General features: G+C 40.0%; 1 protein-coding gene across 2 annotated transcripts in view; it reads left to right on the forward strand.

Moving 5' to 3' along the window:
* The first annotated feature begins 13,451 nt into the window (after nucleotides 1–13,451).
* pdzrn3b (PDZ domain containing RING finger 3b) overlaps nucleotides 13,452–26,880 on the forward strand; it is a 115,967-nt gene continuing 102,538 nt past the window's right edge. Inside the window, exons 1-3 of one of the 2 annotated variants that reach the window (XM_049576739.1) lie at nucleotides 13,452–14,302; nucleotides 21,465–21,551; nucleotides 24,711–24,818. In XM_049576739.1, coding sequence (XP_049432696.1) covers nucleotides 13,589–14,302; nucleotides 21,465–21,551; nucleotides 24,711–24,818 — 909 coding nt within the window. In that variant the 5' untranslated portion in view covers nucleotides 13,452–13,588. The remainder of the gene's footprint in view (nucleotides 14,303–21,464; nucleotides 21,552–24,710; nucleotides 24,819–26,880) is intronic. The other variant, XM_049576747.1, reaches the window with a different exon arrangement.

The raw sequence follows: 26,880 nt of genomic DNA on the forward strand, positions 1-26,880 counted from the left end.
TTCTCTTCTCCCTATTTGTCTCTATATACAGAGTCATACAACCTCAAGGGCCAGTCTTACCAAATGATGATATTTTGTGCTGAAATCAATGTATTTCAATGGAATCTCCACTACACTTGAAATCTCTCACAGGAGTAAAGTATATGAAGTAAACTTGCTCACACACAGTTTGACTTTTTTGTTTGTGCTATTGACTGATAGCAAACAGTCTAGACAGCGCTTAAAAGAATGGAGAGACACGAATTCATAACACAAGTTAGCTTGTTAGCTGTGTTGCACCATCCGGTTTTTCCAAGCCTCATCTGGTTGGCTGAAAAAGAGACATGTTTTGAGACAAGAGTCAATGGTGCAAATACAGTGCATCTTTTGAATAAACTGTATGAAATTGTCCTGTTAGCAACCAAGCTAACTAACCTCTGTGAAAAGGGTCCATGTCGACAGCCCATTGGTTCGACAGCCCATTGGTTCGACATCCCATTAGTCCGACTGTCCGCGGTGCTGAATGGCTGGTGCGCCGCGACCGGCTTGAGGCGGAGCAGGCTCACGGCTTATGAGTTTGTCACTTTCTTTTTCATTTTAACCCACACCATGATCTTTTCCTAACCCTAACCAAGTGGTTTTTGTGCCGAAACCTAACCAGACCTTAACCACAGGGCATCACGATGATTTCGGAACGGACTTCGGAACAATGAGTTTAATACGGTCAGAACAATGGGATGTCGAACTAATGGGCAGTTCCCCTATGAAAAGCCATTGCATCGCACACTAGCTTAATTACTGTTAGCAAGCTACCAGTGGTGAGCACAGTCTCCATCAGAACCACTATAAATCATCCATTTAAAGCAAATGTTCACACTTTGTTACTCTTTTTCAAAAGTGCTCTATATCCTCATGATTCATGGAGCAAAATATACCAGAAGGCTGAGCATTCCCTGTATATCCCTATTTTCCTCTTTAGCTCTATGAATACTTCTCCTTACTAGATTTATGAGTATCCAAATATTAATCTTGAGCTGACCTATTTTGAACATTATGGCATTGCACACCTGGGAGATAGGACAAATGTGAAGTGAACTCAAGCCAGAACAGCTCTTTAATGAACAGTCAGTGATAAATGTTATTTTTGTGGTGGAGGAAGATTTAATTTTTAAAATATTGTAACAGAAGCTTGCAGTCAGTGTTTATATTCAGCATTGCTCATATTACATAAGTATGTATTACCATTACCATAATTAAGTAATCTAATGAGCTGCTTGCAGATTTGTATAATAAAAGCAGAGAGATGTTGACAGTGCTTGGTAACTATATTCAGAATTGTCTGTGTTTGCTTTAGATGCATTAAAATTGCATGCCAGAGCTAAAACAGAAAAGCGTCTGCATGTGTCCTATCCCATCGACTCCTACTGCTTTAGGGATACTGTTCTACGGCAATCAGCCACATACGATGTGACAGAAGTGGAGGTAGAGTGGCCACTGAACAGCTGGCCTGGAGACTTGAAATGTGACTTCCTCTTGCGCCGTCAGATCCTCTGTTTCAGATGAGCTGAAATCTGGCTTCACTTTCTGCAGGAACTCATGAAACCCTTGTTGGGTCTGCTGAAGTAACTGATCAGGATTTCACTCCCAGTTTTGACCCTTTAGCCTGCTTTTAGGGTTTGTAGAAGAGGGGCTGTAACGCGGTAACATAATACCTCCTGTGACCATGATTAGTATGATATACATTTTTCTTTGTGTTAACTGACAGATTATGGGGTTGGTGTTAAAGTGTGAACAAAATCAACAGTGGTTCAGAAATGAGTCATGCTCATATCACGCTCATATTATGCTCATGCTCATGCTCATCTACCATGCATGATAAAGTGTGAACTATGCTGGTTGGATTACCTGTCGACACTATAGTCACAGCTTTCTGGCTCATGGTCGCTGTTCTTATTATCAACAAGCTTTCAACATAGCAGCTTTTATCTACAGCTCCGGTTGTGTTGTCACCCGACTTCAGGTGTTAGAACCGCTTCTCAAAAAACCTTTGATTGTTTACTGAACTGTGAGTACAATACAGTGTCAGAAACTGGAGAAGTATCTGTTGCATGAAAACCAAAAGTACAAACAGCCGATTTGTAATTTTAGAGTAAACAACACCAGAATTCCTAAAGTCACTGGAAGATATAAAGGGCTGGATAGAAACCACAGGATCTGCAACCTTTATGATAATCCCGTGGGAGATGAGTATCATATTTAGTTTGAATGTCAGAATATCAGGTTAATGACTTACAGAGAGAGTTTCATAGAGTTGTACTTAACCCATGCCACGGAACAAAAACGACAAATATTTGCTTTGAGGACAACGTTAAATCTCTGATATACTCCAAAACATTGTATACATGGTCAACAGATAGTGAATATCCACAATGTTCTGAACATACTATACTGTCTGTGTCTGCGTGATGACTATTATAAGAAACTGATAACAGATAGCGTTAAGATGGCATCTATTCATTTGAATAAAATTGTCTCACCCAGCACAAAGACATTGTTTTCACTTTTTGTCTACTTCTGCATTGTGTGGTTTCTCTCCTTGGTACTGTCAACTCAGGCTATAGACTTTAAACAATCCAATTATCAGACAAAATGTTGGCATTTTATATTTCTGCAAATCACGGAAGCATTGCATTTGCATGTTATTATGTAACTGACACATTAAAACAATGTGGCACAAAAAACACTTGATTATGGTTAGGAAAAGATTACATTTTGGCAGAAAACACAACGCCTGTTCCCTGAAAAGCCACAGAAGACACTGCAAATGGTCACTAAAAAGCACCCACCTTGAGGAATGAAAAGCTACAAGGAACACAGCGACCATTCCCAAAAAAAAAATACCCATGTTTGGACCAACATAAAACAAAAACACTTCAGGGGGTTAAAAGTCACTGGAAACACAACAATGACTTGCTAAATTTCATAATACAAATTATAGCTGCTGCACAGCTATGGTCGGGGCCGGGCAATTTTAGGCAAAATTAGGCAATTCTGAGCAACACACACTAAAACAATGCATATCACAACATAGAAGTTACATCATATAATTATGGCATGCCCTTCAAATTGTGGATGAGTGGCTGAAGTGATCAGACTCATAATATACAAAGGAAAGAAAAAACTCAAGAACAAGAAAGTAAGAATAACATTAACTGCTAGCAATTATGAACAAACTGGCCTGATCTAGCTTAAAGCTAAACATTATCCATGGTGACAAAGATGAAAACATTTTGTAAAATGTAAAAGTAACTATTGGATAGACTCTGCATATTGACTGACAGCTAAGCCAAATAAACAGGGAAAAATGACAAGGGATAACAGGGAAAAGTGTTGATAAAGAGTATTTGTCTCTCCGCAAAACTGCCTGGATCATACCTTAGTAGTCTCAGACCTTAGTAGTCTCTAATCCACATAGCATGATGGCCGAACATAGGACTTTCACATTAGAATGTCTATTCTGCCATAGCTGAGGCTTGAACTCACAACTTCTGAGACTGAGGTATTTCTTCTATCTCACTGAGCTAATTGGCAAGTGACAGTCCCTGTGTAGCTTCACAAATTGACTAAGCCAAGCATCAGGGTGCCAGACAGTAGCCATCCATGCCATGGAAAAGCAAATTTCAAAGTGAAAGTTCCAAAGCTGTAGCAAATATGGTTGATTTGTTATGAATTTTCAAAGTTTTGAAATTTAGAAGCTTGCTGTAGCGCCACCATCATGACTACTGTCTTGTGTTTCCAGTTGAGGACATCTGGCATGGGACTGGACCTTTATGAAAAGTTTGGGTAACTTTCTCATATGGAAATATTGCACGAGCTGAGGCTTGATCTCACAATCTTCAAACACCAAAAACCATCCTCTATCTCACTGAGCTAACTGGCAAACAGAAATGCCACATGTAGCTTCACAAATTGACTAAGCCAGTCACCTGTGTGCAAGACAGCAGCTGTTAGTGTGGATTTCAAACAGCTGTCAAAAATTCAGTTATTAAGACAAAAATCCAAAAATACACAAATTGCATCTAGACAACATGGAGATGTTGGTAATTTGTTTTTAACAATGATTTATTGGTTCCGTAAGTGAAAAACTGATGTTTAAAAATGCCATTTTTGCATTGATTCAAAATGCTGTAAAAAAAAAAAAAAAAAATTGAGATAAAATTGTGATATTTTTCAAACATCATCTACCATGACTCCAAAATTTTGTCATTTTTTTAATGAACATTGAAAATATATTTAGCAAGAATTTGCAAGTATATGTTTACAGAACCGTTTACAGTCAAACATTTTGATGCACTGTAGGCTCAATTTTCGATGAATCAAAAATCTGTGTGGATCGTTTGTGTAGGACAGTCTGAAGATGCTCTGTAGCAAGTTTTTTTGAAGATTTTGAAAACAGAGTGATGGACTTCATAATCTGCAATAGATTTAAGTGTACAAAAGTTTCTTCAGTATTGGGGTTAAATTTTGGTGAGAGTTGCAAATCTGTAGCACATATGGTTGATTTGTTGTGAATTTTCAAAATTTTGAACTTTAGACGCTTGCTGTAGCGCCACCATCAGGACTATTGGCCTGTTTTTGCAGCTGAGGCAATCTGACATGGGACTGGACCTTTGTGCAAAATTTGGTGATTTTTCGCGCATGGGAAGCATGATTTCCTCAGAAGAAGAAGAAGAAGAAGAACATGCAGCAAAACAATAGGGTCCTGGCAGCTTAGGCTGCCCGGCCCCTAATAATAGTAACTGACTTTGTTTTGAATTCGAGATGTCCTGTCAACAGTTCTACAGGTGCCTACTTTATAATGGCAGTCCAGGGAAATGCTTTTGGGGCAATTTTTTGTTGCAGTACCTTGAGTGGCCACTGGGCAAATTAGCAGAAAGGCTGATGGGCCACACTGTCCCCTTACCAACTATATGTGTGATCAGTTAACTTAATCCTCCCATTAAATTATAAAATATCTTATTTGCTAAGTAAAGCTCATTGAGTGTCCATAGTGGAAATATGTCACCTTCTGAGGGGCATGGATATAGTCAGCAAATTTTACAGAATCCTACCCATTAGAAAATGATTTTTCTTGTTTTCTAAGTGAGCGAATTTTGGCTGACAATAGCACTAAAGTAAAGATCGGGGTTCACCACAAAATAGTGATTTGTACTCTGTGGACCATCAATATCCACAATAAACTCAGGCATTAGTTTTTAAAGTGGAAAAGTAGAAATGCTGACCCTAAAGGGAAGATCAGGACCATTTTTATACTGACATTGCCATGCTCAAGCCCTGCGTGGTTAAAAAAGAAAAATCTTTAAATGCTAAAGTGTAAAGTTAGATGTGCAAACTCTATGCAGTTTATCTTTAAACTTCTTTTTTAAATGTTTTTTTTAATAAGTCAAGATAAGATGTGCCAAGTATAGGCTACTTTGAGTGTTATTTATGGACCCAGTGGGAACAGAAAATCAGCAGTGTTTCACAGGCTTCAGAGAGGAACTTTTTTTTTTTTTTGTAGATTCTCAAGTGCCTTCCTCGCTTCCTCCCCCCTGCAGAGGGACTCATCTGTTCCTAATATTACACACTTGTGCTTTTGAAACCTCTGTAACTAATGCATTATGTTAGTCCATCTGAAAAAATGCTGAAGGCTTTATACAAGATCCATAGCAGATCACACTCTGCTGATAGTTTTAGGTAGAAATTTACCCAGAAAACATATAATCACACATTATCAGTACTTGAGAATATAAATGGTGATGCTGTATATCAGAGTCAGTCAGTATGTTCCACCATGAGCCACTTTTTTTCACTGTGGAAATTTATATTGCTTTTTTGTTACTTTTAATTTCTTTAAATAATTAAATTTATCTCTTGAACTGTTTGTTTTGGAATTGTATCCGAAAGCAGATGCCATTTTCCCATTGGTATGTAAGTGTAGGTAACAGAATTACGGCACCTTATGTTAATGCATATACATTTGGAAAAAAAAGATTAATGTATGGTATACAGAATTGTATTTTCTGTCTTGGAGTATGAGACTAGAAATGCATTAGAAATGCAAATGCGGTAGTTATTGGTTATCCACACAGCAACAGTGACCTACTTCATCATGGGTCAATGTGCATCCCTCTGTTCATATGGGGGCAGTATTAGATGATGTTATGAGGTCATATTTATTGGGATTTACATGATCCTTGTATATACATTTTCATCTATGTAAGACTTAAAAGTCGTGGATTTTTTTTTTTTTTTTCATTTAAACTATGAAATTAAAAACTGAAACTGTCATCGGGGGGCAAACATTTTCTGTTGCAGGTCAGGTCACTGTGGTATATGCAGTAAATACTACATCTATTTAGGCCTCAGAACTTATTCATCCTCCAATACACACACTTGCGTGTCCCAGTGCATGCCTACTGGTCTGGAAATGCATACAGCAGAATATTATCACCAAATACAGGAGTATAGACTTGTCTATTTAATTAGAAAAAAAAGGCAAATGTTAGTTTAATGTCCAACTTTAGGAAAAGATGCAGAGACAGACATACTTTTGGAGATAAAATGTGTGAGAAGTGGTGGTATAAAGCTGGATATTTCAGTCATAATGAGTCACCTGCTGCTTTGGTAAAGTTGTTTTTCTTTAAGAGCTTCCTATCTCAGGTAACCACAGTAAACTATGAGCTACAAGAAGTAGTGATGGGCGAAAATGAACAAACAAATGTTTTTGAACAGTTGTTTTTAGTATCTGATATGTACTGGGTCAGACTGACAAACATCCGAGTGCTCACAAATCCCTTTTCCCACTTGTCCTCTCACTTTTATCGTCTAGTACTGCTTAGTCTGCCTGCTACAGTGAGTGAATGAGGGATGATTAAATCGGCCCTAAATTGAGACCATCGTCCGCTAAGCCAATGGTGCATTCATGTGCTTCTCAGATAGTCGTTCTTCTGACATTGGTGTGGTCATGAGCCTTAAGCAATGTGGAAAAAATATACACTACAATGAGGATGTGCCGAACTTTGTTGCTCAGAGCAATTAAACAACATGTTTATAATGAAGAGCAAAAGAAATGGATCAGGTGAGCCATGTAATATGATCCCAATCTTAAGTATTTTGACACCCCATGAATGCAGCACAAGGCTGCTGAAGTAACTGGGACATCTGCCACTTGCCTCTCAAAGAATGACAGATCGTTGGTCAGTGACATTTCAACGTGTTCTCATTCAACAGTTGGTATGATATCTTACGAAAATGCACATACAATAGCTTTTGTGATATTTAACAAGTTAGCACCCCACAATGATAAATACATAGCTAATATAAAGTTACATACTGACTGAAAGTTATGTAGGTTAGGTTTCTATAGGTTTTGGCAAGTTAAGTTACAAAGGTTAGGTTTAGGGAAAGAAACATGAAGAAGACATACCTTAAATTAACTCACAGTTCACACATTGGTCAAGTGATTGCACCCTTCCTGATTACGTGGGTTAGACACAAACTAGTGGGTCATGGGTTATGTACAAATTGTGGTGCATTACTATTCATGGGTAAATGTTCATGAGAACAGCCTGGACATTTCTGTAACATCATATTAAGCTTCCATAGCCTACCTATGTACAAGTGGGATACTGAATCAATGCATCAAAATGAATATTTTATCTTCATTAATGTAAACTTATACATAATGAGAGAAAAAGAAAGAGAAGTTTGTTGAAGTGGGTAGGCCTAGCTGTCTGATGTGTATTTGCTACAAAGAAACTGTCATCATATTTTGTATCAAAACTTGGAATTTTCGATACACCAATACTGTGAAAAAATCAGTCTGCCCATCACTAGCAACACGTTTCTGTACAATGGGAATTTTGCCCCAAATCTTTATAAATTACAAAAACAACACATCAGTGGCATCAGCCATTACTGCATCTACTGTAAGGTGCTGCAGTAGGTCTTGGTAAATAACTTTCTTTTTTCATCTTTACTTTCTTTTTTCTGGTTGGTTGTTGTTTTTTCCTGCACTGGGAAAAGTCTTTGGTTACACAATTACATCACTTCACTAATACAAATTACAAGTTTTGAGCAGTCATAAATTAGTCTGAGGCAAACATGCAAAACAATCACACCAAACCACAACTGCTATCTAAACAGCACTCTCATAATAATAAAAGACTTAACATGTTCATTCATGCACAAACCAAGACAGAAAGGTGTAGAGGGCAAACTTTCTCACAATAATTATTTTAATAATAGCTGCTGCTGCTGTTGCTGCAGTCGTGGCAACACCAATAAAACTTGTAATAATGGTAATTATTATTTTTCTTTTGTCCAGTAGGGCAGTCCAGCCAAAGAGGGCAAAGGAACAGTGTCTGCATGTCTCGGCCATGAAGATTTAATTAGCTACTGTGTGTGACTGCAGATTTAGGTCAGATTTTGTTCTGAGACTTTGACTTAGTTCATATAAAATGGGGATTTTCTCTACTTGTGCAGTTTTGCTGTTGGGTAAATCCGGGTTCCACTGACCCACATCCTGTTTCTAACCTCCCTGTGAGAATTCAGAGCTGTCTGCTGTGAGAAACAAAGCAAAACTCTTTATTGGCTTTTTTTCATGTTCACATAGCAGTTTGTGATAAAGATCTTTCTGGCATCAGCAAATATTTTTCGCAACACTGTCTCTGCTGTGGATCTGTTTTTGTTTTTCTACACTTGATTAACAGTTGGTTTTAGTGAGACACTTGTGTGGCACAACATGTTAACAATCCATTATGTGTCATACCTGTATGCTATTGGTGTATTTCATCAACACTTCTACTGACACCTGTGTTGTGCAATCATTACCAATCGCACATTCACATGTTTATGCTTGGGAGGATGTTGTGACGGTTGAGCTGCTGTTCTCTGTCATAACAAACCGACAGGGCCAGAGTGGTTATTTGGTTCACACCATCTGTCAGAGGCATGCTAGTAAAGACCAGAGTAGCATTGTTGGTTCCACAAACCCAACCTGTCCATGAGGTCACCCTGAAATCTGTCCAAATAGCCTTTAAAGTTACTCATTCACTTAAGGCGCTGGAGCCACAAAACTCCAATTCCCCTTGTGAAAGGCACAATAAGTCACTGATGTTTGCAAGAAAAACAAACCATACTATTGGCGTATAAATCATTTGGGGGCTAGACTCAGTTTTGACAATATTACTGACTCCCGAGGGAGTTGCAGGAGCATGGGAAACCACAGCGAGATGGATAGTGTATTCCTTTTGTAAGTACATCATGTTTCAGCGCAACATGAAAAGGCAACCCGAAGAGCAATAACTCATCTTTGCAGTTTCCCACATGGCCCTCATGTCTTTGACATATATAAAGAAGAGTGGTGATGATTACTAAATGGCCCAACTCCAAAGCCATATACAAAACACCCTCATCACACATGCTGAAAACTATCTGCTGCCTTACAACAAAGGCTTCAAGTAAGACGGTTCTACAATGAAACCCAGGACTTCTCTGTTCATGTCACTCAAAGTATGCATTACTTTGCACTTTTTTGTGCATCTATTATGGGATAATTACATTTAAAAGAAAACAGGGTTGTTGCTGATTTTTCCTTAAAGGAATAGTTTGACATTTTGGGAATAGGCATACTTGCATTCTTGACGAGAGTTAGATGAGAAGATTATTAGCATTCTCACGCTTGTTCACTAAATATGAAGCTACAGCCAGCAGGCTAGACCGACAGTGTTTGTAGACCATAGCTTTTGGGTAGAAACCCTCCACATCACGAACACAAAATGGCATGGCACTGAGCAAACACTGCCTCAATTGGTTGTTTTTAGCCAACTAAAAGGCCCATCTAAAAAAAGAAAAAAATCAGACAGCCCATTCTGACAGGGAATGCCATTATCTCAAAGCCACCAGACTCCACTGACAAAAACAATAATTTTACTTCACATTACATACAGTTGCTGGTCTACCACTGCCTTGATTGACTGATAGTGTGTAAGGTAAAGCAGAGAAAATATTCCAAATCAGGCTGTTCTCATGTGCTGTTCATACATGCACCTATGGAAAGTGATGCACCACAATTCATATATGACCCACATAATCTGGAAGGCTGTAATCATGTGATCAATGCACTGACGGGAGGAAAGAAGGAAGTAGTATAAAGAGCAAAAGTGTGCATAGGGAAGTAGGTTGGGGTGGTGGATGGGTCAAACAAACACAGGACTTTCCCTCTGGAGACCAGTGAACATTGAGTTATTTTAAGGTTTGTCATCTTCATGTGTCTTTTTCTAAACCTAGCCTACATAACTTTACTTTCCTAAACCAAACCTTCATAACTTTACTTTCCAAAACCTAACCTACATTATTTTATTTGCTTAAACCTAGCCTACTTAACGCCAGTGAGTAACTTTACAACTTGTACAAGTACATAACATGACAACAGGCAACCATGTTTCTTTTTCTAAACATAATCTATGTAACTTTTCATTATGTGTATGGTATTTTTTTGTTTCTTTTAGATGACTGAAATAAGTGGCCCCCCTGTCCACAGCAGTAAGCTACTTTGCTTAGCTTTCGTGACAGTAGATTTGGTTTGTCAAGCAATGTAGTACATAAAAACAACACAACAGAAATGTCAGATAGGTCAGACCACTGTGTTTAATTAACTAGCTTAAAACGTTACAGTTACTTCTGAAATTGACAACAGAAATAAACAATTTTGCCATTTTCTTAATTCTCTGCAATTGAAAGCAGTTGTCGGTTATCTACCCAAAGTGATCGTTGTTGTTGGCGTGACATCGTGTTGATTCTATTAGCTTAGCTTAGCATAAAGACTGGAAACATGGCAAAATAGCTAGCAAAGCAACAAAATACCTACCAGCACCTCAACAGGTCACTAATTAACATGTCATATTTTGTTTGCTTAACTTGTACAAAAACCAACAACAAGACTCGAAGAAGGAAAAGACCAGCACATAACTTTATGAAAAAAAAAAAGCAAATAAGCACATTTCCAAAATTTTCACACTATTCCTCAAAATCAGAATCAACTGGTGCCATCCAGCCAAAAAATTGTGAGCTCGGATTCTTGCATGGAAGTTATCTCAAAATGCTATTTTGACCTGCAGGTCTGGTGGGAGCAGTTCTGTCCTGATCCTTCACTCACAGTTTAGGTTGGAGGACTGGGATTAACTCTTATCTCCACTGGGACATTGTCTGTCTTTTAGGCTGGACCCAACATGGACTCGTCTAAGCCCTCTCTGTTGCCACTTCACTCAGCTCCATGGAAAACATTCCTGAACAGACCTGTCCGGTAGATAGCATATCAGTTCCTTTACTGTACCATGAAAATCCAAAAGCTTCAGTCTCTCATAGGCTCATGCTTGCTCTGACTCCAACGCGGTCCATAAAAACAACTGCTTATTTATTCTCACTCCATTTTGAGAGCAAACATTTCTCCGACTGAGGCACTCTCGCAGTAAACAGCCATACACAGACAGGCAGGTTGTTTGTTCCTGGACTGAAATAATAAATCACAGGTGGCAGGTTGGCCCAGAGGTCGAGAGGCTGGCTGTAGCTGGTGGGCTGCTGGTTTGATTCTGCAGAGCTGAACACAATATTCCAATGTAACACTTCCAAAGGTAGCCTGAAGAAAAGGGCTAGATTTGATATCAGCCTTAAGCTCTCAACTGTGAAATAATATATGGCCATGTACAGCTGATGTGCATCAGCATGAAATAACTTCAATTACTTTATAAAAACTGGCTCAAGAAACAGGTGTTAAAGTCAAACACCAGCCCTTTCTTTCATTTTTCATCTGTTCATTTGTCCACATGTGTTTAAACATTTCTTTTCTCTCCAAAAGTTATTTAAAAAAAAAAATCACACCATGATCTGAAGAGTGCGTGCTAAGAAAAGTATGTAATCGCACAGAGAGGATGAAACAGGCTGTATATACACAGTACAAGGACCTCTGACGTGTCTGCACAGAGAGTTTTTCTTCCACTCCATCTAAGACAACCCATAACATCAGTGTAGGATTACCTGGAAGCTCAGACTCTCTCTGTCACACTTTGTCCATGAAGTCTTTGATAAGCCCTTGTTTTTAGTTCTGGATAATGCACATATGGAAAGGTTTTATTGAGCATGGCATTGCATAAAACTGGATTTCCGAAAGAGGAGGCAAGTGGTAGGAATGGGTATCTAATCAAGGCAGCGTCAGAACCAGTGCAGGCTGTGTGTTCCTGCCTGAGCAATGGAGGCTATTGTTTCCCTTCACTGAGCACATCCAGTGTGCCCACTGGAATTTCATTTACAATTCAAAGATATTCAGTACTATAAGGCCTCCTGCTGGGATTGAAAATGCCCCCAATTGTCAAAGTGATAAAATTGTGTAACACCATGCTTTCTTTACATAAGTAGTCTGGCGAGAGTTGTGTTCACTCCCACAGCGATGTATCAAATATTCATCTTTATACTGCACATTATGATCCAGGATGGGTTTTCCAACTTTTACCCATCTCTTCCTCACTCAAAGTGTGTTGTAACTTGACAGTGTTGTTGTGGTTACACTGGTAGTGTCCCTCCAAAGTTGCTTGTTTTCACAAGTGTTGTGCATGCCTGAACGCTCACCCACCGTGTTGTAAATATCTGTCACCCTGTCTAACATTTATATGGTGGAATTTCGCAGGTTATTATTAAGAAATATAAAAAAGTGAAGAATATAATTATGTTAGACTTAAGTTGCATTCTCAAATGATATTGTTATCTCTATACAATATGTAGGCTGCATCAAAATCCCAGAACATTATGACAACAAATATGCCTAAGGGTCTCCTCGAGGTCAAGTTTATAACACGTCACACTAGTCTAAAAGTTTTTATCTGCCCATATTTTTGAACACTTAATGAGACCAAACTACCTATTTAAAACTTCTATATGCTGACAGCAAAAGGGACTTTATATATGCCTGCATCAACCTTATATGCGCAGCTGATAGAGTAGTTACGGTAGAGAACTTCATACTTTCGCCCCTGGAAGTGCTGCCTTCACTGACTGTTAGAATTATCGAATTTAAAGGTTCAGGTGATGTAAACAGCGCCGCATAAGAGACTTTGAATTTAACATTTTTATGACAAAGACCAAGCGTATCAGTGTTATCAACAGAAAGTAGAATTTTATTATAGATTAGACTGCTGTTGCAGCTTTGCGGTTTTTTTTTTTATCTAAATAGTGTAACTTTTACGTGTCATAGCTTTTAGCAACACTCAATTTGATCCAGATTTTATCGTTTTCATTTTGCAGTTCCACAGCAATGTGTTTCTCTTTTTGAAAAGTTAACCAAAGTCATTCTATTTCAGGCTTACAAACTTTTTCTTAACTTTAGAGTAAAGGCGTACGAGGCGCCCTTGAATGCACCAAAAGTCTCGGTCAATTAGTAGAGTTTAGACAGTGAAGAAAGCTTGTAGTCGGTCTGCGAGCGCTCCACCAATGACCAGCTAAAAACGCCCCACTGCTCCGACTCAGATCTGCGGGGGTGGGGAGTCAGCAAGTTTGGATTTGGACTTCGAAGACCATGGGATTCGAGCTGGACCGCTTCAAGGGGACCGTGGACCCGGATTTCAAATGCAACTTGTGCAATAAAGTCCTGGAGGACCCGCTGACTACTCCGTGCGGTCACGTCTTCTGCTCCGGCTGCGTGCTGCCCTGGGTCGTCCAGCAGAGCAGCTGCCCCGTCAAATGTCAGCGGATCTCCACCAAAGAGCTGAACCACGTCCTCCCTCTGAAAAACCTCATCCTGAAGCTGGAGATCAAATGTGACAACCACGCGAGGGGCTGCGATGCCGTGGTGAAGCTGCAGCATCTGGCCGAGCACGCCGAGATGTGCGACTACTCCCCGGCGAAGTGCAGGAATAAAGGATGCAACGAGGTGCTCAACCTCGGGGACATGGATGCTCATATGCGGGAGACTTGCGACTACAGACCGGTGGGGATATGCGAGAGCGGCTGCGGCTTGATGCTCACTCATAAAGAGCAGAAATTAAACAGCCACTGCTGCCTGAGAGCCCTGAAGGCGCACAACAGCGCGCTGCAGTGCAAAATTATCAGCCTGGATAGAGAGTTCAAGAAGCAGACTATTAAAGCCAACAAGAGGGAGAAGTCACTCCTGGCACAACTTTCCGCCGTGCACAGCGAGCTGCAGATGACAGCTCTGAAATATCAGAAGAAATTCACCGAGTACAGCGAGAGGATCGACTCCCTCACCAAGACTGTGGTTTTCTCCTGCAAGGTAAGCACTGTTTCTACTCTCAGGAAGCACAGGCAAACTTTTTCCTCTCTTATCCACAGTTACTTTCTGCCTGCCACTGAGGGAAACCTGTATTCTAGTGGTATGAAATGAAAACAGCAAAAAAAACACCTGTGTTTCTGCATGATTCCCCAAAGTTCATTCTTAAACATCCTTAAACATGTATCAGCAACATATGTTTTGACCCATCTTTACTGACATCCTGCTCTATAAGATGTTTCAGGACCAACTTGAAAATATCATTCCCAGTATGTTTGCTTGCTCTCTGGGACTCACTATATCAGGTTACAGCCCCTCCATGTTGTTTAGATACTCTAAACTAGATGGAAATATAACTTTTTTTGAGGATTTATTTAAGGATTGTCCTGTTTGGAACCAACTTTCCAGGAGTCCTAACAGAGCTCAGAAATTTGTTTCTCCACTGTCTGCTTTGAGACATGGATGTCAGCTGTGTCTCTGGCCAGCTGGCAGTCAATGGGGGAGGGCCAAATATTTACTGCACTTCTGTACACAACAAGAGCCAGGTTCCAGTTATATTGCCTCCTCGCAGCATGCTTGTTTGAGGCTTGCTGTCATCAGAGGTTCACCCTTTCCCAGAGACACTCCTAACAGATTAGAATCAGAGATGGAGCAGAGTTACTGGCACCAAAGTTGCATGAGTGTTGTGGAAGACAGTGAATATCATCAACCTCCAAAAAGTCCTTTGAAGTCCCAATGTTTTGTGGACACTGTGACTGATATTTATTGCCTTCAACCTACACTCACAAAATATGTAGAATTGTGTGCTGATCACTGGTTAATAATGTATCTAAATCTGTGGGCTAATGCAGGCTTCTGTTGAGGAAAAAGTCAAGGAACCCTGGTGTAAGCTTGTTTTATGGTTCAAATTTAAGAACCTAATGCCTCCTGTAATGAGCAATTATCAACATCATAAAGGATGCAGGAGTTCATAAGTCAGTTAATGAATTGAATTAGTGTATGGTGGTTGAACTGCTGCTGTGATCAGTGGAGGGGAGTGGTCCCACTGTGATCAGGCTCAGTTATACAAATCTGTCCGAGAACAGGAGGAGGAGCTTTGGATTGGGCACACTCACTGCTGACAGTTACATAAAGTATTGCAGATGAATGGGAACCTTTCTTGGATTTTGTCCTTCTTTAATTTTACACCTCTTGACTCCTATATTTGTGTCACTGAAGTTTCAATTTCTCACACAACTGCACATCTTGTATAAGTGACATCCCTCAAAGACTTCACTATTCTCCCTTTTTTTGCTTGGTGGTTTCATTTGTTCGTCATGGACTCAGTTCCCAGGAAAATGTGTTCCGGTAGACTGGTAAATTGCGCATCAAAAGCACCGATGCGGGGAAATGGTGAAATCGCTCATGCTGGTATACAGAAGCTTTCTGGGCCTGTAGCACAGCTGGTTATCATAGTTCATTTGACGGCGGCATTTCATCCCCAACGCTGAGATTATATACATTCAGTGTATTATTCTCAGCACAGCTCTGCTAATGTTAACACAGGGAATAAAGTCCTTTGAACATACATAAAAGACACAGGAATTGTTCCGGAAATCATTCACTTAAGAGAAACAGCATTGGGAAGAAAAGGAACTGCATTTTGTGGATGGTGTGGTTAGTTGGAAAGCTTTTTTTTCTAGAGGGGCTCATTCATTGGGTCCAGTCAAGCAGAGAGCAGGATTGTTTGGTGGGAGAGGCTCAATACACACATGGCAATATGAAACGGAGCATCACAAGTGGGATTAGCTGTGGGAGGCGGGCGACTTGCAGACTGCCACTGAAACTCTCTGAGGGCCTAACTTTCTTGTGATGTCATTGATTGATTCTTATCACATTTGGTGACAGTTATTGCCTGTTAAATCTCTCTGGCATGGAAAATTTTGACTTGTTAAAGCAGGAAAAGCAAAGGTAATGACATTTATGATGGCTTGGTTCTTTTGAAGCAATGCAAGGGAGCCAGCATTCATAATGCCATGAATCTGGAACAACCAAATGGAGTGCATCCGTTTCACAAATCCAAATTTCCATGGTGACAAGAGTCTAATGCAGATTTGTTGTGACATATTTCTTCCTGGATGCACTGTCACAGAGGGAGTATATGCCCAGCATGACGGGTAACCTACTTTAGTTTGTTTTTGTGCCTCCGTCGCTCCTCAGCTCAGGCTTCCTGAGCCAGATGGAGGATTTTAATGTCTTCTTTTAATATCCAGGCAGCGACTGTGAGGGAGATCAGGCTGACCTGGCTATGTGGAATAACTGACTTGAGTTTCCAATAATAGTCCTAACACTTTTCAAATGTCTTCAGTGAGCCAGCCAGAGCAATAAAACAAAGCAACAACACAAAGCTCAGATCTCCCTCTGGTTCACTTCAGGAAAGCTGCTCGAATTGCTGTCACACTTTCCGTTCAGCCTCAGATCTTGGTTTTTGAACCGAGCTCCTCTTCAGCTGCTGTGGATGACAGTGTTTGCGCTACTTGATGCGATAAAGAGTGTCGATCAAAATCACAAGACATCAAACAGATTTAGCCTCCATCTAATTTGATTTGGGTAATCATGGCCTCAATCTGATAAGACTAATTGTGGTCTAATTTTAAAGCATGAATCCATGAGATAATTTAACAGAATAATGCAGCCCATTAGTTATCTCTAATGCATGGGTGCCAATTGAATATGACAGATCACATTAATAAAATCTATCCAGAAGTCACTGAAAACATGAGTTTGGGCTATTTTATTTTAATGTACCCCTTTTAAAGAAAGGAACTGATTAATCTGCTGCTTCCTTTGTATACATAAGTAAGTTTCACTGAGAAATAATGCTTTAATTGATTTAAAATCTACCATCTAACATCCTCCACAATCTGAAATGGCCACGACTAGGCCAATGAGTTTCTGCCTCTTACAACCCAGTCACCAGAATCAGTATTGGCATTGTACAGCCTATGTTTCTGCAAACCACAGATATGTAACATTTGTATGTTATAGTGGATACACTGAAACTTTATCTTTCTTTACATCCCAACAACATTGTGGTTAACATTTTGTTATGTTTGGTACAAAAAACACTTGATTGTGGTCAGTAAAAGATTGTCTTTTGGCTGAAAATACCCACTTTTGGTGGAAGATGGAAACACAGTGACGTCTCAGTAAAAAACAACCGCTTCTTGTGGTGCTATCCCAGCCAGAAATTTAGCAATGGCTTGGTTATCCTGGCAGAAAATGGAGAGATGGCTTGGGAAAAATAAGCTGCTTTTTGTGGTGCCATCATGGCTGGAAATGCAGCTATGTCTTGGTAAAAAAAACAACTGCGTTTCCTAGCTTTTTACCAGCTGAAAATGTAGGAACGTCTCAGTAAAAGTCAACCACTTTTGCAGATATTATTCTGGCACAAAACACAGCCATGGCTCATTAAAAAAACAACTGCTTTTTGTGGCACTATCTCAGTAGAAACATAGCGAAGGGTTGCCAGAATACACCCACATTTGGCGACTAAAAAGTTGCTGGGAATGTTGCTATGACTTGCTCGAAAACACCCAGTTTTGTTTGTTGCTCTTGAACAGAGGTGATGCAGACCAGTGGTCTGCATCACCTCCACTTCCTGATGACAAACTCAGCTTATACTACATCGCTTAAGAAATGCTGATACAAAATATAAAAATGTAACGTATCTGTGGTTTTCAGAAATGTATAGTGCCAACATTTTCTTCCAGTGACTGGGCTGCTTAATCACATATCAATAGTTGTGAATCAATATTTCCTTTTTCATTCTGCATTACAGTACCAATACTATAATTAGATACACTTCAGAGACAGACGTAGGGGAAGCAGTTTGATGCAGGACAGACTCGGAAAGTGTGACTGTTACTGATGTGAAGGCTCGCTGTGAGCGTGCCAAGTCACCAGTGAGCAACGTTTCACTGCCAGTTTGCTCTCTTTCCTCAGTAACAAATGGCCTTCTTTCCCATTAAAGTGAATGTTAAACGTTTGTTTACTTGGCATAGCTTCCATGTGTTCCCCCCAAGTAATGTTAGCGTGATCACGTTTTGCTTTTTTTTTTTTTTTAATCACCTAAGCATACCTTTTCGTTTTAGTAAATACACAACCTCCTAAAGAGATTCACTTCATTTCTTAGGGATTAGCACTTTGCTAGAGTGTTCACAGATGTGGAAAAACGCTCCTTAATTACTCTGAGTTCATTTTAATGGTGCTCGTGGACGAAATGTAAAAACACCTTTAAAATCCATCTAATTTGTTTTGAGGCTTGTGGCAGATTCAGTATATCTCAAGTGGATGATCTTATACTTTTTTTTGCGATAATTTGTCAGCTTAGTTTTCACTTGACGCCCTGAGTTCTTGTTGACAGTAACGGCTGTAGTCACTATAATGTGGAAGCATGTGTTGCTAATGCTGGTGTGACACTGTGCAGGAGCGCACATTCCTGAATGGCCTGACATGCACATGATGGTCTTTTTAGAATACATGGCAGTCAGGACACTGTACATGCCAAGCTTTATATTTAGTCTCTCTGTGTCGCAGCATACTGGAGTGGCAGCTGAAATTATGTTACCTCATAACTCCCTCCTAAGTCCAGCTTGAAAAAAACAGATTAAGAGCTGACTCTGTGAGTTTCCCAGAGGTTTTCATGTCAGGTTGCCACTGAGTAAGAGGTCCTCTGGTGTATTAATTTACATAGGACAACAGTTTGTGAGGAGGAAGGGCTGTTAGCTCTTTGGACTGGTCACTTCTAGTCTTTGGGCTGGCTAAGCCTCAGAGAATGGTGAAGGTTAGGGCTGAACAATTCAATATTTTGCCAATATTAGGATTTTTTTTTTAAATAAATAAATTAAAATTAAACTCTACAGTTTTTAACCAAGATAATTTGTATCAAGCATAATCACAAACTTGTTTCTGGGTCAACTGAATCAGATAGAATAACAGTTTCTTGTTGCTCTTCGCAATTTAGCTGCTTAAGCTAACGTTAGCTTCACAGGATGAGCTGCTTTATAGTCCTGAGTTCTGGAGATCAAGATTCAGAGCTTTTTGGGCAGTAAGTTTAAAATATTTTTATGATATACTTTAAAGTTTAACCATGAGATTCCAACAGCTCTGTCCACCAGCCCTCTGTCATTTACACTTAACGTCTACAGAGCTAACCTTTAGCTACCTGTCTGCGTCAGCTGATTATCTTAGTTAAAGTTAGACTCTTTATATCGAGAAAGACTTACCACTCTTTTGGTCTTTGTGTGTGATGGGTGATGTTATCCTTCGACAAAACCATCTTTGGCTTAATGTTAATTGTCCAGACAGCGGTACACAGAGAACTTGTTACCTAGAAAAGAGTCAATAGCTGTGTTTGAAATCCCTTACCACTCACCACATAGTCCACTACATAACGTTAATGAGTTGGCCATTTTGTAGTGCTGTCTGAATGTATAGGGGAAATGATTATACCCTATATAGTGGACTCAAAGTTTCCCAATATGCAGTTTGTTTTACCATTTTTTTAGTCATGTAGCAAATTGTTAATTTAATGCATAGTCGTTTGTCCACAAAGAGGTAAAATAAATTGGCTAGTGCCGTATAGAAGAGCACTAACGCTAGCTAACGTTAGTGAGCTGGGTCGCTACTAGCCGTGATTGTTGCAGATTAAATCCACAAGTTATTACACGATTAACTGGTATAACAAACTTCAACATATCAAATGTTTAACAGAAAATTAATTATATTAATAGGACAGGTTGTAGTTGCCCTGCTCTTTGTCCTCCTGCCTGTCTGCCAGTATATCGTATTAATGTGAGCAGTGTAACACAACACAAACAGTGCTTGGTAACATTCTTTATTAATTTGGGGAAACTACGCTGAGTGTAATATCATGTATTTATCACAAATATGCATGTTTGTATTTGTTATGAATGGCTCACTAGCTGACGTTGATATGACATGTTTTAATTGTGCCAGAGCAATGATGTCATTAATGGTGCCAAGAAAATGACCTGAGTAGTGTCCGAAAGTGTATTTTTCATGTTGCAGATGAGCTCACCATGTAGTCCTCTGCGTATAACTCCCTTGTAAGTAGGGAGTAGTGAATGAGTGAATAATTTCAGACACAGAAGTTAAGTCACTTTTCTGTTTGGCTAACACCCTGAATTAACACCAGTTAGTTACAGTTAGGCAGAATATGCTGGCAATATGGCAGCTGTGTGTAAAAAAATTCTTACACCTTGGAAGAAGCTGTTAACTGTGTAATATGAATAATTTGAATTAATTTGAATAAATAACTGAAATTTGTTTCAGACTGCAATTTTGATATAAAATCAGTTATTTTGTCTTTCTTTTTCAGCATCAGTCTATTAATTATAATTATTGTACAGACATGGTGCAACATGGGTCATTAGAATAGCAGCAACTCACTACTTGCCATAAGACATAGTGGAGAATGAAGTCACTCCCTTGTGTGTGTGTTGTAATTCGAGCTTCTCTGTTGTTGTGGTAGACAGTTTGGAGGCACGTGTGTGCTCATGCATGTGAGTCTGTGTGTATCCCATTGGCAAGCTAATAACTGCTGCTTTGCACTGGGCTCATACGGCAGTTACCGCTGATATTGGGATGGCGTCGTTGCAGAAGCATAGTGCCCACCCTCCGGTTTCCCCCTTGTTAATACCATTAGGTCTGTCAGCACTGTTGCCATTATTTAGCACTGTTTATGGAGTTAGCACCGTTAACTGCTAGCTGTCGGCTCAGCCACCTCCATATTGAGAACAGTGTCCAGACAACTCATACGCTCTGAATTTCACATAGAGGCCCTTTTATGTGTAGAGGAAGGTAGTATTAACTTGCTCTTACCCTGACATTTTGTTTTATTTGGAATTTTATGTGTTTGAGTCCCTCTCTGTTATGTTCTAATATTTTAGATAGTTAAGTCAATTTTATTTATGTAGCCCAATATCACAAATTTACCTCAAGCGGCTTTAGATCATTTGTTGGTAATTTTGTCTGTTTTGTTCCTCCTTTTTAAGTACCCAGTTGAATCATTCTGTTGCTCACCTGGAGTTAATAATGGATTATTATGTTATAACCTCCTGCCATCTCTTTGTTCACGTGTCTCTCCCCTGTCTGTCTGTAGGAAGGCGAGACTAAAAGTGAGACGGTTGTCCTTCTTCGTGAGGGCGGATCTCTGGGTTTTAACATCATAGGAGGAAGGCCATGCGCGGTAGGTTGAAAGCCAAGCGTCTTGGAGGTTTCATCTCCCCCGGTGATCAGCCAAGTGTCATATGGCAACCCAGGAATGAATAGCACATACTTAAAGCACCACAGGCTCTCTCTGCACTGACTGACACAGCTCAGACAGTCATGCATGTGTTCTCTAGTCTGTGGATAGATGAACCGCATCTATCAAGTTTTATTGTGTTTATATATTGGTCTGGTTTAGCGGATTTGGCATTACTGATTAAAAAAACTATAATTACTTTTATGGGAGTTAAATCTGGGATTATGGCTTTGACCGCAGTTGTTTTGTCTCTAATTGAGGGGATTTTGGTGGTGAGGTAAACACAGAGGAGAGGAAAGGGTCTTTTATCCCAGCCTGAACCTTTTCACAGCCACTATGTTTTTTGCCTCAGGGCTCTGAAGTGAAAGTCATTAATGATGCCACACGCTCTGCTGAGTGAAGGCTTGAAAATATCTCAACACCGGCTACAACGCTATCTTCCATACATGGAGCTTCTTTTTGCAGCGGAGATCCTATTGAAAATGCTGTTCCCTGTATCTGTTTCATTGCGACTGTACTGAAGTGTTAGAATTTTTCCACTCCCGCAGTGACGCACTTTTCTGTAGCGACATATATTATCATAGTAAAACCTTTTATAGCGGGAAACTATAAAAAGATCCACACATAAAACGCTGTTTTTTTTTGTTTTTTTTTTTTTTTCACCAGAGTCTACGGTCTTGTTGATTTGCAACCTTTCTCACTCTTGTGACAGAACCATGTATCAAACGCAACCATATGACAGCAAAGATAATACTTGGCCTTCGCTTTCCCTGCTAGCCTCAAATCAGCAGTCTGTTTAAGAAGCTATTCATTAAAATGGAAATAGCTAATATCCCTGTAGCCTTTGACACATGTGTTTCATGTGGCTGTTATTCTGGCATGGCTTGGTAAGAGCAATCAGCTGCCAGGTTTTGTGGTCTCTGGAAGGGCGAGTTTGTCTACATCTCTGAAGACAGGGGTAGATGTAAGGCGAAGTAATAAGCCTGTCAGAAAATTAGTGGCGAAGCACACAGTACATGATGCCCCCAAAAGAGGAAGCAGAGCAGAAATAATTAATTAGAGTTAGAGCTGTGACTTTTGAGGTTTCTTTAAGTATCCCATTAAATTGCAGTTGTGTTACAGAGCTCAGCAGGAGTGCAGAACACATTTTTATGTGGTTTTGAAGAGAGCGCTAAGAGAGATGTTAGCAGTATTAGCACTCACTCTGGGGTCATAGCCCCAGTGTTAGGTGTAGACTACTTCATGTCCATCCAACATTTCCACATGTCAACATTTAGGCCCTTATAAAAGGCCAGGTCACCCCTTCAGGCTTGGTAAGCATCTGAAGTTAAAACTAGGTCCACACTAAAGACCAAGGTTCACCGACTTATTTTTCCATTCACCTCTACTGGTATCTAGCCTCCCAGATATTTTTGGTTTCATGTGGCCAGATTTTAAGATGCCCACTATAATATTGCTGCTTCCTGTGTGAAACCTGCTGACAGTGAAATCTGTTGATTAATCTGAGTAACTGGTGAATAACTTCTGGAAAGACATGCTGTTATTCAATGTCATTCACTCATCACTTTTCAGTGTTTTAAGCAGGACAAACTAAATTCAGTTATTTTTATGGGGTGGCAGCATATGTTTCTGAGGGGCGTACCACGAAACCTCTGCACAAATCCTGTAACTATTTGCACGGCTGTACAGCTCAGTTAGGATGATGAATATGTGTTTTTTCTTATTTGGGTAAAATGACCCTTTAACATCAGATACTCTTAAAACATATTTGTTTGGTGTGGGCATACTGCACACAATAGGTGCTTAAGGGCCAGACAACAGTTGAGGGGACTCCCCCAGAGGAACTGCCCACTGGGGAGTTTGCCTGAGAACTACAGTACGTACCTTCAAGGGCTTTCTGTCTGCATTCCACTGCCAGTAGAAATTCTGAAGTGATATAGACAGCTAATAGTTGGTATAGTAACGTCACGTTTGCTTTGATGAGTTAAAATCACTTTGTATTCCCTCATTATATATATGCTCAGTACAAATTAGACATCACTGTTGATATGGTCCATACGTCCAAGTTTTTTTTGTATTACGAGTTGTCGTTTATGTTGTCTGTTTTTTCACCAAGCCCCCAAAAACAGCATCAAGCTTTGACAATTCCTGAGCCAATTTTACATAGAGGCCAAAGTGAAATTAATCCATGTCTCTCACATGATGCCATGGGGCTCAAAAAGACGTTTTCCCACGAAATTGCATGGTAAAAGACTTGTAGATCCTTTTTTTTTTTATTTTTTTTTTTACATCGCATCTGCTGCGATATGACTTGTTTAACAATTAGGATTTGATCTGTTCGTTCCAGTAACATATTGGAAGTCTAGAGGAGCCACAGTGCTAAATCATTTTTATCCTTATTCAAGTAAGTGGAGGGCTACACCGAGAATTAGCCGCTTGGCCATGCTCAGCCACACTTTCAGCCACGCTGAAAATCTCTTGTGCCATTGCTCTAAGGGCCCCACAGTGTGGAAGATCCAGGTAATTTAATACCACAGAAATCAAGCTTTTTTTGGCTTCATGTGCCACTGAGCAACTTTTGTAGGAATGAACTGAGCCCACCTCCAACACTGTAACCATTTCTCTTTATGTATCCATGGTTTACATAGATAACGGGTTTTTAAAAAGGGCTGTTCCCAATGTAGCATTGGCTGTGTTTGACTAATTAAGGTACACTTCGATCTGGACCAGTCCCAGCAGAGTTACGTCACTCATGGTTCCTCTTGTGCTGGACAGCTACCTACTCTGAAATAGGAGCTAGAAGATGGTGCTTCAAAACAATGTTCTAAGAACTAAAATCAGTGCAGACGTAAAAAATAGGGATTCTTAGAACCAGGTTCCTACGACTGAAAAAGTTCCTCCAGTCTGAAAATACCTTATGTTTCCAGGGTTTTTAAAAGTAGTGTTACAAGTTTTATTGAGAGATTTATCGAACACTTCTTCTGTTTAGATGTTGGCCCAAAGTTTCAAAAGATTTTGTCACAAATTTGTACGCCACCATTTAACAACTGGAGCACTGTGGTTTTATCATTGTCCAGGCAATAACTGCAATTTATTCAACAGGATGACAGTGACAGCACTTCGAATGAAGGGATCTTTGTATCCAAGATCATCGAGGACGGTCCGGCTGACAAGGAAGGAGGCCTTCAAATCAACGACAGAATCATAGAGGTATGTGGTTTACACTGTTTCATATGGAGGAGGTTGATGCACTGGAAGTTGGATTATGTGGCAGCTGCTGTCTACCCTATAAACACGGCGACAGCAAGGAAGCACAAACTCAATATTTATGTTCCGGTGACTTTTGAAAATTAAACCGTGGCTGAAAGCAACAAATGTGACACGTTGGATGAGCATTTACATTTAGCTTTTATTTCAGCTCAAGAGAGTAAATCTGGCAGACAGTAAACATTTCAACATATACTTCTACCAATCAACACTCAGGCGAAGGCTTTGTGAAGTGGGGCATCGCTGCAGATAGACCGATTAAACCTGAGGCAAGGCTGTCTGTCTTTGGTTTTGCTGAGTGAGAAAGAGTCCTGTGTTCCCTCCCTCGCTGACAAATCCCTTATGACAGAGCTGCCATGTAGCATCCTCCTCTTGCCTTTAAAGAGAATCTTGTGTGGAAAGGCCAGCTCACCCTGAGGTCAACTTGAGGGATGCGTTGAAAAAACTCAACATCACAAAGGTTGCTTTTATAGAACGGTTGTCAACCAGAATCTTACACAATGGCTGCATTGAACGGAGATGTTTATGTGGATTACGAGTGTGTATTACCGCGTGCCACAAGATGACAAATATGGTTTGTCGCAGGCTTTATTGTCCAACCTCAGCGAAATTGCCCCTGGAGCATTTTGACCGGCACATTGCTCACAGAGATGTTTGTGGAAAGTGTTTACAAGAAAAAAAAAAGACTCCCACATCTGGAGCGCGTTGATCACTCTATCCTGTCATTCATGCAGTCAATACAAAAAATGCCACAAGTCCTCTGGCACAAGCCTCACGCTATGGTTCTAAATATTGTGGTTCTAAGTACGGCAACACCATAACTAAGATATGACATGTTAGTCCTTAGTTATAATCTCTTCCAGTAACACAATCAAGTGTCTCAAAGCAACTTGAGATCCCGCAACAAAGGGCAGGTTGAACCAGCGATTTGCTCATGTCCTGGTGACTCAAGGCCAACAAGAGACTCCAAGCGGGCCACAAGCTGATGAGTGACGAGAGATTAGCTCATATGTCACATGAACGTGCACGAGTGGAACTAAAGAGTGTATCTTTGCATCTACAGTGTCTGTTTTTATGAGCTTGCATGCATGTGTTTGCCTGGGCGTGTGTGAAGGTTGGAGAATCGTGTTAATGGGCCAGATGTTGTTCTATCTGGTTACTTGAGAAGATATCTTGTGTAGGATTTCGTGTTGAGATAGCCATTCACTCTTCATTGGCTTTTTAAAAAAAAGAGAGTACAGATTTTGCTTTAGGATAATGGTGCACTTGTGTTGTTTTTGAGCTTTTGTGGGTGAAGTCACAAAATCTCTTCAGTGAGGAAGCACATAAGCAGAGAGGACGGGAAGAGCCTAAGGAGGTAGCGAAGCACCCTATTTAGTGACCTTTTCTTTTCAAAAGGTGTGGGATTAGTCGACAAAAAGCAACAAAATAAATCATTCAGCCATTGAAAAAGGAAATGTATAGACAGCTCAGAGTTGTTGTTCCACATTGGTGCTTTTCATCAGATGGGGAACCTGATAGCGAAGGTGGTTCATATTTCGAGGACTCCCTCTTTGTTAAAGTAAAAAGTTCCATGTCATGGTTTTTCAGGCCACAATAAGAAATGCAACGTCATGACGACATGTTTGCAATTGTGTGGGTTGCATCTTCAACCCCGGGTGATTGGGTCTATGAACTCCGGTTTACAGTAGTGAATCAAAGGAATTTAATCCCAAGCGCCCAAAGGCAGTTTCATGTTCATGTTTTGAACTTGTGGGTTGAAACCAACAGCTCGTAACTCCGACCTATTTAGCATCCTGTGTGGGACGCAGTGCATTAGAAAGCTGCAACCTTCAAGTCTGGTTTCTCATCATACCTCGCAGGAAGTAGTTTTTTTTCTCCAGGCAAATACTGTGTAACATTAGTGGCTTCCACACGTTTATAGATAAAGTTGTAGTACATGGGTTATGATATGTGCAAGGAAAAGATTTTTTCAAAATACACTAGATGTATTTAAAGAAACCAT

This window comes from Epinephelus fuscoguttatus, linkage group LG1 (genome assembly GCF_011397635.1).
Source record: "Epinephelus fuscoguttatus linkage group LG1, E.fuscoguttatus.final_Chr_v1".
Lineage (NCBI taxonomy): Eukaryota > Metazoa > Chordata > Actinopteri > Perciformes > Serranidae > Epinephelus > Epinephelus fuscoguttatus.